This window comes from Sesamum indicum, linkage group LG3 (genome assembly GCF_000512975.1).
Source record: "Sesamum indicum cultivar Zhongzhi No. 13 linkage group LG3, S_indicum_v1.0, whole genome shotgun sequence".
In the NCBI taxonomy this organism is placed as follows: Eukaryota; Viridiplantae; Streptophyta; class Magnoliopsida; order Lamiales; family Pedaliaceae; genus Sesamum; species Sesamum indicum.
Window position 1 is genome coordinate 15,961,323 of NC_026147.1, and position 13,371 is coordinate 15,974,693.

The 13,371-nt window shown below is 32.1% G+C and overlaps 1 protein-coding gene across 2 annotated transcripts; it reads left to right on the plus strand.

The window, feature by feature from the left end:
• LOC105158546 (protein PTST, chloroplastic) lies at positions 203 to 5,221 on the plus strand. 2 transcript variants are annotated; one of them, XR_002286687.1, is made up of 9 exons: positions 203 to 323; positions 459 to 518; positions 682 to 925; positions 1,059 to 1,148; positions 1,817 to 1,885; positions 1,988 to 2,169; positions 2,804 to 2,892; positions 4,586 to 4,698; positions 4,779 to 5,221. XR_002286687.1 is itself a non-coding variant. In XM_011075329.2 (9 exons), the coding sequence occupies exons 2-9, from the start codon at positions 472 to 474 to the stop codon at positions 4,879 to 4,881; spliced, it is 861 nt and encodes a 286-aa protein (XP_011073631.1). In that variant the 5' UTR covers positions 210 to 323; positions 459 to 471; the 3' UTR covers positions 4,882 to 5,221. The 2 variants fall into 2 exon arrangements, 1 of the variants encoding a protein (XP_011073631.1); XM_011075329.2 differs by having other exon boundaries at positions 210 to 323; positions 1,988 to 2,093.

Here is a 13,371-nt window from a genome sequence, read left to right on the forward strand (position 1 = left end):
CTTGTGAAACAAAGTGGTCCTCATTGATTAAATTCTCAATCACACTACACTGGAAAGTTTTCCATATGAAAGTCGTTACATTTGTGGGCTTAGATTGTTCTTTTGCTGGATCGAGATTCAAGTCGATTTTGGAGTGGGCCTGCAAAACATCCTTAAAGGCCGGATCAGTGTAAAAGCCTATTTCAACTGAGCTTCGGCGGATCATCCTCCACGTGGCAACTGCTGACCGGGCACGCTGCCCCCTAACGGTCCTCCCAATTCCATGGAGCTGCTGCTTCTCTGCCTCACACTCTTCCATTCAGACACCAAAGCGCACAGTTTAGGTGCAGTTCTCATTTCTGTGATCAATGTTTATAATTTCTACTATATAATTGGGTTCTTTTCTTGCTCCATTTGAGGAAAGCCAAGGCCCGTTCTTACCTTTCTCGCTTAGTGCTTTGCGCGTTTTTTGGTTGTAGGAACTGTTGGAATATGGAGTGTAAGATGGTCAGTTCTGCCGTGCAACCTTGCTTAGCCAGGTGATTCTCTGTCTTCCAGCGGATTGTTTGTTTTACTTTATTTTTTTGGTAAATTTTGGCGAAAATCTAGTGTTTCATGGATTGAATTTTGTTGCGATTGATGTCTTGTGAATGCTGGAATATTGATTCTGACTGGGTTGATGGTTTTGTGGTAAATGGGTAGGATGGATATGAAGAGAATTGACGGATTTCAAGTCAAGATGGCTGTTTTCAGTGGAAAAAGATTGAACAAACTGAATCGGGTTTTGATTGAAAATCCTGTTCATTATGAACGTTGGAGAGTGTTTTGTAACCCTATTAGTTTGGAGGAGGAATTCTCAGCAATACAGAATTTCTCCAAGGACGAGGGTTCTGGCTACGAGATTAGCGCGGAAGAGGACCTTGAAGGACCACCTAGTAGTGAAGAGGTGAGACAGAGATGTTCTTTGGGGTTAATAAATGAACAGAAATAGAAAAATGTGACTTCCTTGTTGTGATTGGTTGTGATTTACAAGGACAATACTTTCATTCTTGTAGCTGATGTTGTTGTTCGTTTATCAGTTGAAGGCATTGCTTGCTGATTCACAACGATCAAAGCTCATCAAGAAACTGAGTGAAGCAAATCAACAGAACCGGCTTCTTAAGCGCCAGGTTTGATTATCTATTAACATCCCTCATTATGTTAATGGATGGCCCTGAAGTTTCTGAATTTCATGTGGAGATGCATGGGAACTAGCATATGAAAGCACCGTTTAACTTGGAGATGTTTACATGTGAGGGGTTACTACGAGATTGAATAGCCATTGGAAATTAAGAATGATCGCGCAAGCTGTGTCTGTTTCTTGTTACTGTTGTTAGGAAAGTAAAGTAGATGATTTTACAAATTAACTTGAATTACATTTTCTAGACTTCTCTTAGGAAATTTAACTTGAACTTCTATGTTCTAGACATCTCGTCATTTTCTTAGGATAGTCTTCCTTGAAAACATACAAGAGCTTCTAGTATTTGTTATCTTCCAAAGCTTTTAGAATTTCAATAGTATTTTTGAGATTCTCTATATAGTCTAGACTTCTCCAAATAGTACTGTATAAAAAGGTGTCATCTTTGCATTTGTGCGAAGCTTGAATCAAGTTTCTAATGTCAAGTCTAAGTCTCTAGACTCAAGCTTCAAGTGTCAAGTCTAAGTGTCCATGGAATGTGCTAGTAATTAATCTTTTGAATTCAAGTTCTTCACAAAAGGTATTTGGTCTTAGGCTACTGTACTTGCTACGTGAAGTTTTATGATGATTCAGAACTTTGTCTGACATTTATCAATGCAGTTACAAGCAAAGGATCATGCACTAGTTAGTTTCAAGCGCGAACTTGCCATCATAGACCAGGAGATTAAGGTATATTTTTGTAACTATTTCATTCTACTGTTTAGGCCTCAGGAACATTGTCTGGCCCATGCTTTTGAAATATGAAATAATCTATCCATCATTCACCTGTAGGCTCTGGTTCGTCTGGCAGAAGAAATTTCTAGTTACAGTATTCCGGATGGTTCGAGAAAGATTAATGGGAAATACGTTCAGTCTCATCTTCTCTCACGGTTGGAAGGTAGCTGTTTCATTCACCATCTTTGTATATATCTTCTCCTAAGTGAACTCTTGTGGTCCCTTGATGATTGCCAGAGGTGAGCGCTCTTATCTGTTGGCTTAAAAACCGCAATGGAAGTTTCAGCCTGTCTTGTTTATGTTTTCATTTTCAGTTTGTTGATCGGTTGGAAGGTACAGTAAAGTTTATGTTTTCATTAGTAGTTTTCAGTTTTTGAAATAATAATTAAAGTGAAAAAATAATTGTTTATATGTATTTCCATGGAAATATATTGATTTAACATCATAGTCCAATATAAAATGCAATCTCATTAATTACTCCAAACATATTCTCATTTCACACAAAAACCTCTACAAAATTGAAAATACGTATTTTCCGCCAAAAACTAAAAACTGAAAGTGAAAACATAAACAAACGGGCTAGAAGAAATGTCTCAACTTGATAATCTCTTTGCCTAAACTTGAATGAAGTAATCTGTGCTACTATAGGTGATCTCGGGCTCTCATCATAACAAATTGCTAAAATAGAAAGATTAAAAATAAACAACTGGAATAAAGATGCTAAACTCAAATAAAGGAGAGTGATGCCCCTGAGCACCCCAGGTAATTGAGTTACTGTAAGCTATTTATTGCAAAGACTACGTTGGTAGTCGAACTCATCTATATTAGCTGTATGTTGTCCATTTCCTCACTATGATGTTTTCATGGTAAAAGCTATCCTAGAAAAGTGCGCGCAACAGATCAAGGATGTCAATGCTGCACAAGCACAAGCCGTTCATTTATTCTGGAATGGCGTGGCAGAGGTAAATAAACAGAAGTAGCAGCAATCATTATAATTTAAGTTGTTTCTCTTAGAGAATGCGTTTCTTTTAGTTATTATTTTTGTTGGATAGACAACAATGTCGAGAAAACATGGATTTTCAGTAGTTGATGAAATAATTTCAACTATACACTACCACATGAATACTTCCAATTGGATTTTGATTATCATCCAAACTCCACTTTAAATTGTAAGAGAGCTTAGAACGATGAGATTGAAAAAAATTCTCTAGGTGTTGAGCATGCATGAAGAAGTCTTACTGATGTTTAATTCTCGAAGGTAGAAGTATGATTTGCAAGGTTAAATAACTCTCCAGACAAGGCTGGTGATCTGGCATCTGGGTTGTAAACCACTTATATGAGATCCATCCACTTGTATCTAGTTATGAAAGTAGGAACAGTTAACCTTTCATACATGAATTAAACAAGGAATTGTAAAGTCTGTAGTAAATGTGACGAGTGAGCATGACTTCATCATTTTAATTGGACTAGTAAATTGTACGCGTGTTAAACGAGTACAATTATTTCTTAGAAAAATCTATAAAAAGTATGTTAATCTAAATAAACAAAAGTATTAGCAAATAATTTTAAAAAATGTTAAATGTATTTTTAATATATTAATAAGAATATATTTTGGGTTGTAATTTGAAAATATTAAGTTCATAAAGATTAGTATTAAATATAATTAAAAAAGAATAAACTAAATACACATAATTTAGTTGATGCTTTTTTACTTACTTTTCAGAGTTATTTCTTGACTTGCTTGTCAATTTTTCTTTAGTAGTTCAAGTTCAATATTTCGAATGAATACAAACTATTAACATAAAATGTAATTCAAGTAAAGTTTGAGATAATAATAATATTAATTTACTTAAATACTATTGAGAATAATATTGTTCTAGAGACATACGAAATTCGAAGAATCATTCATACTTTGTAATGGTAAAAATAGAGATAGAGATATAATGAATATAAAAATAAAAATATTGGTGCATTTCATATTCTACTTTAAGGGTTTTTCTAGAAAGTATTTTATATTGAGAATAATGTCAAAAGTATTTAATAAGACTTAACAAACATAAAAAGTAATTAATAGGAGTTAATAGATAAATTACTTGACATTCTTACCCCGTAAAACTAATAATGTTACATGGTTAATATAGTTGATGAAAAAATGAAAGAAACTTTTAAAGGTATTCATACTGTACATGTATAGGAACATTAATGTATTCAAATGAGCTCTATTTATTTGAAGCATGAAGTGTACTGACAATGAATTAATTGTTTATGCGGCTAAAAGCTACGTCGAGCGTTTAAGAACTCTTCTTCTCTACATGTTCAGTGTTTGATTCACTTCACCAAGGATACTGGAAATTATTTGGACGCTTATGGTGTCTGTGTTAGCTTGTTTAAGTAAATACATTTAGTTAGTACCATTGATCATTTCTTGTATGTTTAGCGTCGGGAATGACTACGCTTGATGTGTTCATGTCTACCGGAGTGAAATGACTTCTACAAAGTGCATTAGTTCTTGATATCTTGGAGATTACTTGTGAACAAGCACACTAATCACAAATTGAGGATATAAGAATATTTTTGCATCATTTTATTTCAGAACATGCAGAATTATGATAATTATTGACGGAAGTATGAACTTTTTTGCATATTGTTATTCAGAACGTGCAAGTAATGGGCTCCTTTGACGGCTGGAGTCAAGGAGAACACATGTCACCGGAGTATAATGGTTCATACGCAACATTCTCAGCGACGCTGATGCTTAGACCTGGAAGGTACCACTAGACAGCGACATGAATTATTAACTACAGCTATCACATTCACCTGTTCTTATCCATTTGTGGCTATTGTGAAGGTATGAAATCAAATTCTTGGTAGATGGGGACTGGAAACTATCGCCTGAATTTCCAACCGTTGGTGAGGGGATGTTGCAGAACAATTTACTGATAGTTGATTAGCGTCAGTCTGCTGATTTGCTCGATTGAGGTGTTAGATTGCTTCTAGATGTTACCTGTTTTCTCTGTAAGTGGAGAAGAGGCAGGATAATAAAGATGGGGTTATTTTCGTTTCATATAGGTATAGTGAAGCTCTCCTTGTTTTGTGCTGAGATTTTGGAACTTGAGACAGCATAGTACTTGTATAGGTCACTGATGTTGCTGCTCGCTTCTGTGTCTGGATGAGTATCTCTTGAGACTTGAAGCCTGGAAATTCAATAAGAACATTCAAGTTCATTACTGATACAATATATTTCTGTGAAACGGTAGCTGACGGGCTCTGGTTAGACCTTCGATCATTTTACTCCTTGCATGGTGCTAAGAATTTAATACCATGGAATTTAAATTTTATTAGTACTATAATTCGGCAAGATTATCGATCCATTTTCTACAGCTTCTTTCTGAGAATTTAATTTACCATGGAATGACAATATATTAAACACTTTTCCCGACTATAGTTGTAATCTAGTGATTAACATCAAACATTGTCAATCCCACGATATTTGTTCGAATCCTTGTCAAGGTATTTCAAGCCAATTGTAAGGATTCTGACTTGCATAAAGGGCATAGATCCAATTCTCTCTGACAGGATCTATTCGGCAAAGAAGGCACAAACACAATATTTTCTTAGGGGTATATGTGGAGGACCGTAACCAACATATAAGGTACAAACACAATCATCCTCGACAATTTATGAGTTACAGTCCCCATTCCCATTTGTGTAACCTGAAAAAACAAAAGTCATTATCACCTTCTCCTGTTCAAAATGCCTTTACTATCACCTCCGGTAACTTGAAGTGAAGAAACAAGGCACCTTTTGCGCTTAGATCTCAGTCCTTGCAATGTTATTGCTTGCAGGCTTTAGTGTATTGCAGTCAACACTTATTGATGACTGCATTCATGAGAAATCTATTTCAAATAGTTAAAAGAGTTTGAAAAAGTATTGTCAATTTATGACTCTAAAATTTTGAGTAAATTACAACTATCTTTCAAAAAATTTAATATAGTCACGAATACTTCCTCATTATTTAGGAAATTCAAATACTTCCTTCAAATGAAAAATAATTATGTAACCCGTAAATATTGAGGTGAACATATACTGCTTTACCCTTATTGAATTATTTAAAAAAGTACAAAAAAATTTGAGGGTGGTTAAAATAAATAATCCGTAATACATATCAGTCTATAAAGATATTTTAGAAAATTCTAAATAATATATAAAATTATAACTTACAATCCAAAATGATATTTTAATCAGTTTAGTGCAAAAATTAGTTAGAAATTACCTAACAAAAGTCAACAGAATGAGTTCGTTGTTAAATACACATTCAAATCGAAGGTATTTATAATTTTTAAAAAACAATGATAAGGTAATTATAATTATACTAAACCTAAGGAGGTAAACTATGATTTACCATAAGATTTCAGGTAAAAGTATCATTGACATACGCACTTGTATATAAACCAGTTTGCCAAAAGTATTTCTATCGTAATAATGCCTAATTTGCTTTAAATAAAGATGTATTATATGCGATATACGGATAAAAATATGTTTTCAAAGATACACATCTAAATAAATTTAAAGGATAATTATACTGTAATTTCCTGAAATTTTGTGTAATGATACGTAGATTTTATAGGGTTTGTAAAATTATATTTAGTACATTTATGGTTTGCTTTTATCTAATAAATAGGTCATGTAGTTAGTCAAAATTAATTGAATTTATTGATATTAACAAAAAAATTGAATGAAAATCGATATTTGCCCTGAATTGATTTATTACTGACTTATTCTGAGTCAGACAAATCTTTTGTAACTAAACTACGTACCTTTATAATGGTGAAAGATACATTTCACATGCATTAACATGTGAAGATGTATAAGGGTTATTTGACCATAAAAAAATTTATTTGACTTGCAATAAATCAGTAATGAGTCAATCTGTGGTAAATATAAATTTTTATCTTTTTTTTTTTTGGTTAATATAATCAAATTCCATGAATTGACTAACGAAAACTTATTTGTTAGATAGAAGCAAACCTTAGGGGTATTAAATATAATTTTTCAAATTATATGGGGTTTATGTATAAGTACACTAAATCTAATTTTTCCTAATTTTAATTTCCTGTATATGAATATAGAAAATAAAGAAAAGATTATTAAATGATTTAGAAGTGTGCCTTTTTTTTATCATAAAAAACGGACCTTTTAAACTAAAAAAAGTACTTTTAATTTGCAACTTTTAGTTTAAGCTATTAATCAAGTTAAATTAATTTAAATTAAAAGTTATAGGCATTTCGTTATGAAATTCTACCAACTTTAGTAATCTATTAATAAAATTGTAAATATTATGATGCTTTCCTGAATCGTTCTAACTTACACTCTTTTCTTTTTTTTAAGTTCATGTTTGTTTCACAAATTCACAACTTTTGTTAATTCTTAACTTAGTTTTTTTTTTTTCCGATAATTTTGATGTGTTCCGGAGTCTAAGTTGAAGGATCTTCTTGAAAGTTATAAAATTATCATAGGACTAACATGTAAAATAGGAGTAAAATTTCTATAGATTAAATTAGGGAATATAAGTATAAACCGTGAAATTGGATGAAATAAATTGTATAATTCAAAAATAGAGTGCTGAAGTATGGAGAAGAATGCTGAAATGTGTATAGAAAGTGAAAATGAGAGAAAACCAAGCGGACATGTTGTGGGAGTTTAATTATTTTGTTGTCTTACCTGCACTCCTATTTATAATAGTAGATTATGAGAGATTTAGGTGTCAGTTGAGGAGAGTTAAGATATTTTTGAAATTCTTGGGATGTTTTTCTTTTAGGAATAGTGTGTTATCCAGTTCGTGGATATGTCAACTAGGAGATATGTCATTGGGAGAGATCTTTTCAGGTCAGTTAAAAATATAAAAATATTACTTCCGTATCTTTGACCATCAGAATCCATTTGAAAGCTACTTCTCTACTCGGACCCTTTTGAGATGAGGTGGCTTAGGATGTGCAGAATGAAACTAGCATGGTGATTAACGTCAATAGCCTTGCGCCTGCTGGTATTAGATCTAATTTTAAGTGTTGCCCCGTTAGTAGAGTGACAGAATATGAATTGATTGGTTTGTGATCCCTTTAGCCTATCAAATGCAATTGGGCCAGTAGAGTTTGGGCCTGATCGAATTTGAATAGATTGAGTTTAATTCTTTATATAGTATAATTTAAACTGAATTTTATAATTAACTTAAAAATAAATAGCCCAATATCAAATTTATTTCCATCAAAACTCTTACAATGATTTAATATTACTTTTTGAATCGCTTAAATTAAACTTATTTAATTCAAAAACTATAAACTTTCTCACCAAATACTTTTGCAGCATTTTGACAAAATTATAAGTGTTTTGAAGTTTGTATCGACCATTTCAACCTCAAACACTCCACTTTCAGTCCCCCCCCCCCCCCCGTCCCCCCCCCCCTCCATTTTTCACATTTTTCTTCAAACACTCAATTTTAACAATAACTACACTTATAACTTTCTTCCCAAAACACGCCCATATTTTCTATAATTCTTGCATTGAAAGTTATGAAATATTAATGGAAACATAAATAAGATTGTGTTTCGTTCTGAAGATATACACTAAAATTTCCTTTATGTGATAATGCTCCATACTCCTTTGTTTTAAGAATAAAAATAATCCATTAATACTAATTAACCCCAATTAAATATATATATATGTATATATATTTTGAGATGCACGACTCTTCAAAACTCCGCCTTTTGGGTCTGAAAAAGGTTATGAACAACAACTATTATCAAAAGATAAAATAAAGTTGAATGTTTTCCAAATATTCCACCAAATGTTAATTTCACCTTTCAGAACTGGAATAGTCAGTTTCTAATATTTATTGCAGGAGTGACATCTGGTGATCTTCATCATGTGTTATATGCATTGCAAATGAATCTGAATTATTGCCACGTAAATTAAGTAGTTGGCTTACATCATGTGTGTCACACCTTCGTCCAAGGTAGTTCTATTCTTTCTACATTATTGAGTTTTTTAAGGCTAACATGCACTTTTCTATGACCATTTCAGTTTTCAAAGCTGTTGTTGCAGCAAAGTTCTTTCCAAATTATCGGATTCTTTAAGATTAATATTATTAAAATGGTCTGTTTGTTTTTATTTCTGTTTCAAAGTATAATTGCAACATTATTGAGCTATTTTATGTTGTGATTGACACAATGTTTAATATCTTCTATTTTTTATTATGTTAATTTTATTTTATGTTTCTTGTTGTTGATGAAGGGAAACATTGCAAACTTGGTGTTAAAATCAGAGAACAAAACGAGACAATTGGTGAAACTTGGGAGATTCATGATGATTGAATGTTTGTAGAGAAAAATTTGGAAAAAATATCTGTCTGTATTTCATAACAAGTTGAAGCTGATCAATTAAATAGATACAGAGGCTAAGGAAGAAGACGACTAACAGTCTGGAACTAACTAATTGACGACTGACCATTTTGTACACGTCATCAACCACCTGGCACAAATGATACACATCAGAATAATGAACACGCCTAACTAATAAAAGCGTAAAAGGCTAACTAAAAAAAGCGTAAAAGGGAAAAAATGCGTCTTCTTCAGTTTTCAGGGTGTTCTGCTCTGCTGTTGTTGCTACTGGAATTGCTGGAAAAGGAGACTCTTTCCAGTTATGTAATTGTAGGGAATATCAATTTTCATCATGTTGCAATTTAATTTGATGATTAAGTCTTGTAATTTTAAATTATTAGCATATTAAGAACAAAATCCGCCAAAATTGCAAAAATGGTTGAATGTGATATAGGGGCATCATGGAACGGGGCCAGAATCCCCAAGTTTTAGGGCTCACGTGAGGCGCACATACCATATTCTTTTATGCAACAAGTGGCCATCGCTATCAGAAAAAAGAAAAGCGTAGTGACGGATGACGACCAAGAACATGATTGTCACAAAATTCACCAAAAAAAGGTGACAGATACTTACGGATATCACGCCCCAAAAGTAGGTCTCCCTTTTATGACTGTTCACGGGACGAGACCTAACAGATGCCATAAGAACCATAAGCTCACCAACATAATAGTATAATGGTCAGATCGATCATATATCTTAAAAAATCAACCTCTTTCCTCGCCACCTTGATCTTTTTTCAAAATACGTTAGAATACAAGTGTAGCATGTTATCTTAACTTACTTATCCAATTTCGATATATAACAATACTTCACGAGTTACAAAATTCACTTATAGATACAGTTATATCAACTAAATGTTAATTTCAATGTCACTAGAAAAAAAAAATAATAATACTCATCCAGGCTTAAGCTTATGGGCATACAATCAATTACAGTGCAATCACAAGATCTGTACCAAATTTGGTGTGATTTTGGTGGGAAACAATTCAATTGCAAGCTATCCGTAAATATGTTGCAAAATGCAAATTGTCCAATATCTGATATGGTGTTAGCGATGAGAATCAAGATTGTTTGGGACGGATGACACTTGGATTTCTTTATCGTCATAATTTGGCGACATATTGGCGATCATTTGTGTTGTATTGTAGGTTAGCAACACAATTTTTGACAGAATTTGCGATGGTCTTGGCTAATTCTGTCACAAATTTTGTTGCAATTGTAACAACTATTTCACAATAGCTATATTTTTCTGTTTGTAATTTTGTCATTTATATTTCCAAATTTTGCAACTTCTTAGTTACATTGAAATTTAATTTTCTATTAAATCCTGCAATTTAAAAAAAAAAGAACTAAAATATTGGCACATTATGACAAAAAAAGATCGCCAAAACTTGCAACTTTGACATAATTTTGACATGTGTCCCCCACACGAAAACCCAAGTTCCAGCTACATTTGCAATTTATGATGAATTTTGTTTTTAATGCACCAGTTCTTTGAAAATGCATAATTTAATTGTCAAATTAAATCCAATAAGACTAAAATCACAGTTCCCTTATAATTACACGACAAAAAATACAATTTTCTTGACATCATTCCAATTTTTGTTAATAAAAATGAATAAGCCGTGTAACAAAAGTTTTTATACAAAATCTTGGCAGATTTTCTAGATTTGAACTCTTTGTCTTCGAGCAAATTGAATTTAATTATCTTAACTCCTTCAGGAACGAACACCGAGTGTGTAAGCTTTCTACTGCCAACCAAACCATCCGGATCATGTTAAAATTCCAACTTTCGGTGACAATAAAATCTGTTAGATATCTCATAAAATTTGAAGACTTGGAGCTGAATAAATAGCTTCGGAGATAGCCCTCTGATAAGGTACGAAAACAGATCTTCTCTTACAAAAATTTCCAGGTCTTTTTGCTTCTGTAAGATTCACCTGAATTGTTTGCAACTGAAAAAAGACAAAAACCGAGGGAACCTCTTTCTTCGTATTTCGATGCTTCTACAACTCTTTTTTCTTTTTTTCTTTTTTTTATAAATTTGTGTGGTTGCCGTACGGAGTTTGTACAAAGTCAAGAAATGGGGAAAAAGAAATCGGACAGGAAAAGCTAAATGACAAGAGAAAGACAATAAAGACAGAAACCCTTTCGGTGGTTGTCTGGAAACCAATCCTTCTTTTATTCTTGTTGGTGAATTATTGTTAGTGATTTGTCGGGAGTCGGGGCCCCAGGGAATTCTCTTCAAGGACAGAAGTGTACTTGCTAACTACTCGAGTTTGTTTATTCTCGTGTGCACTTTGCTAATGTAGTCTGATCAAGGGTCATATGATCTTTTACGCTACCGTAGGGTAAATTTGATTTGCGACAATGATTTATATAAAAGGAATTCAAACAACTTGGAAATAGAAAAATTTGAAGATTGTTGCCTTTATAATATGTAATGATTTGGCTTCAGTACATTTTTAATCTAATAATTTAGGTTATTTGAGCGTTTTCGTTTTTAAATTAGCATTTTATAATTTTTGTGATTTCAGTTATTTTCCTGTTATAATTCACTTTTATCGACTGAAAAATGCATGTGCTTCCCATGTGATTTTTTAAAATTGGGGTTAGTGTATCGGCTTATTTTTACCGGTCTTTTTGTCATTTAACTTTATAGAGTAATATTTTGGTACTACATGTATCTTTTGAATTTATGTGATTCCAGCCATTTTTTTCGTTAAAATTCACCATTCTCACCGGTAAAGATAAACTCCGATGAAAAAAAGCCTAAAATTGCACAATTAGAAAAACACAGAACCAAAAAAGCTATTTCAATACTTTAAAGAGCGAAAATACTGAAAACTTAAGTTACATGACAAAAAATGTGTTAATTCCTAATAATCTAATTCAAAGAATTTATTAAACTTAAAAGTTTTGAGGTTTTTGTGTTCAAATTTATCAATTGAAACACAATACTATATATTCTAATTCATGGAGAGATCCGCAGAAAAGTGTGATAAAAATCAGAAGGACTTTCACTAATTAACTCCTTGAAGTTGTATTTATGGTAGAGTTTCAAAGCCCTTGAAGTCACCTCCCAGATTAAACAAAGCCTCTAGCAATTATTTTACTCTTGTTATTGAGGTGGCGGGTGGGCACAATTATGTCTATATTATATCCCCATCCTTAAGTTGGATTTTCTTTTTGTCTGCTTTGAGTATTTTTACATTTAATATCACAATTATGCTAACAGGGTAATAGCTATAAATTTATATCAACCATCTCATAAGCTTTCATATCTTAGAAAATATTTAAAAGCTTAATGATGTTAAATTTTATTTTAAAAATAATTTTATATAGTGTTTAGATAAATAAAATGTCAAAATTTATCAAATATTATAAAAATAAGCTCAAAAAATGTTTAATCTATTTGCATTGTAATATATAATTAATGATCGAAAAAACCATCAAACTATTAGAATTTAAAATTATATAAATAGATACTTTGCTATAGGGGAAAAACTTTAACTACAGAAGAGTAAAAGTAAATGCTAATAAAATTGTAAGCATTTTTTGTCTATTTGATGTTAAGATTAACGAATTTAAAAGATCTTATAAAAAAAAAGATATAATAAAATTAAGATCTAACGGCAACGTGCCAAATTGTGTCATGATTTTAGTTATTGTTAATATTTTGGCCTCGATTGCGAGTCTAACAACTGTGTTGCGTTATAATAGTTAATTAAGTAATCACCACAATTTTATATTTTTGATTAACCATGATGATTGATTATATTTATTACAGGAATCTGCATGCATAAAAAATGATCGATTAATTTGATGTGATAAAATTTGATTCTTTGAAAAGTTTTCAATGTGTCATATATGAAACCTATAAAGATGCTTGACTTTGTATGTAAAGCAACTACCTAGATCAAAAGCTTACCTTGAGACTGCCTGTATATCAATGCTTCACTACATGTTACTCTCCTCACTCCCCTTTTTCCCCCTTCATCAAAACTG

What these genes read in the sequence shown, in the direction of transcription:
- LOC105158546 (XM_011075329.2), top strand. Translation starts at nt 472, where the DNA reads ATGGAGTGTAAGATGGTCAGTTCTGCCGTGCAACCTTGCTTAGCCAG. An exon ending in TCATAGACCAGGAGATTAAG is followed by an intron (nt 1,886 to 1,987) that starts GTATATTTTTGT and finishes ATTCACCTGTAG; the next exon opens with GCTCTGGTTCGTCTGGCAGA. An exon ending in CTGATGCTTAGACCTGGAAG is followed by an intron (nt 4,699 to 4,778) that starts GTACCACTAGAC and finishes GCTATTGTGAAG; the next exon opens with GTATGAAATCAAATTCTTGG.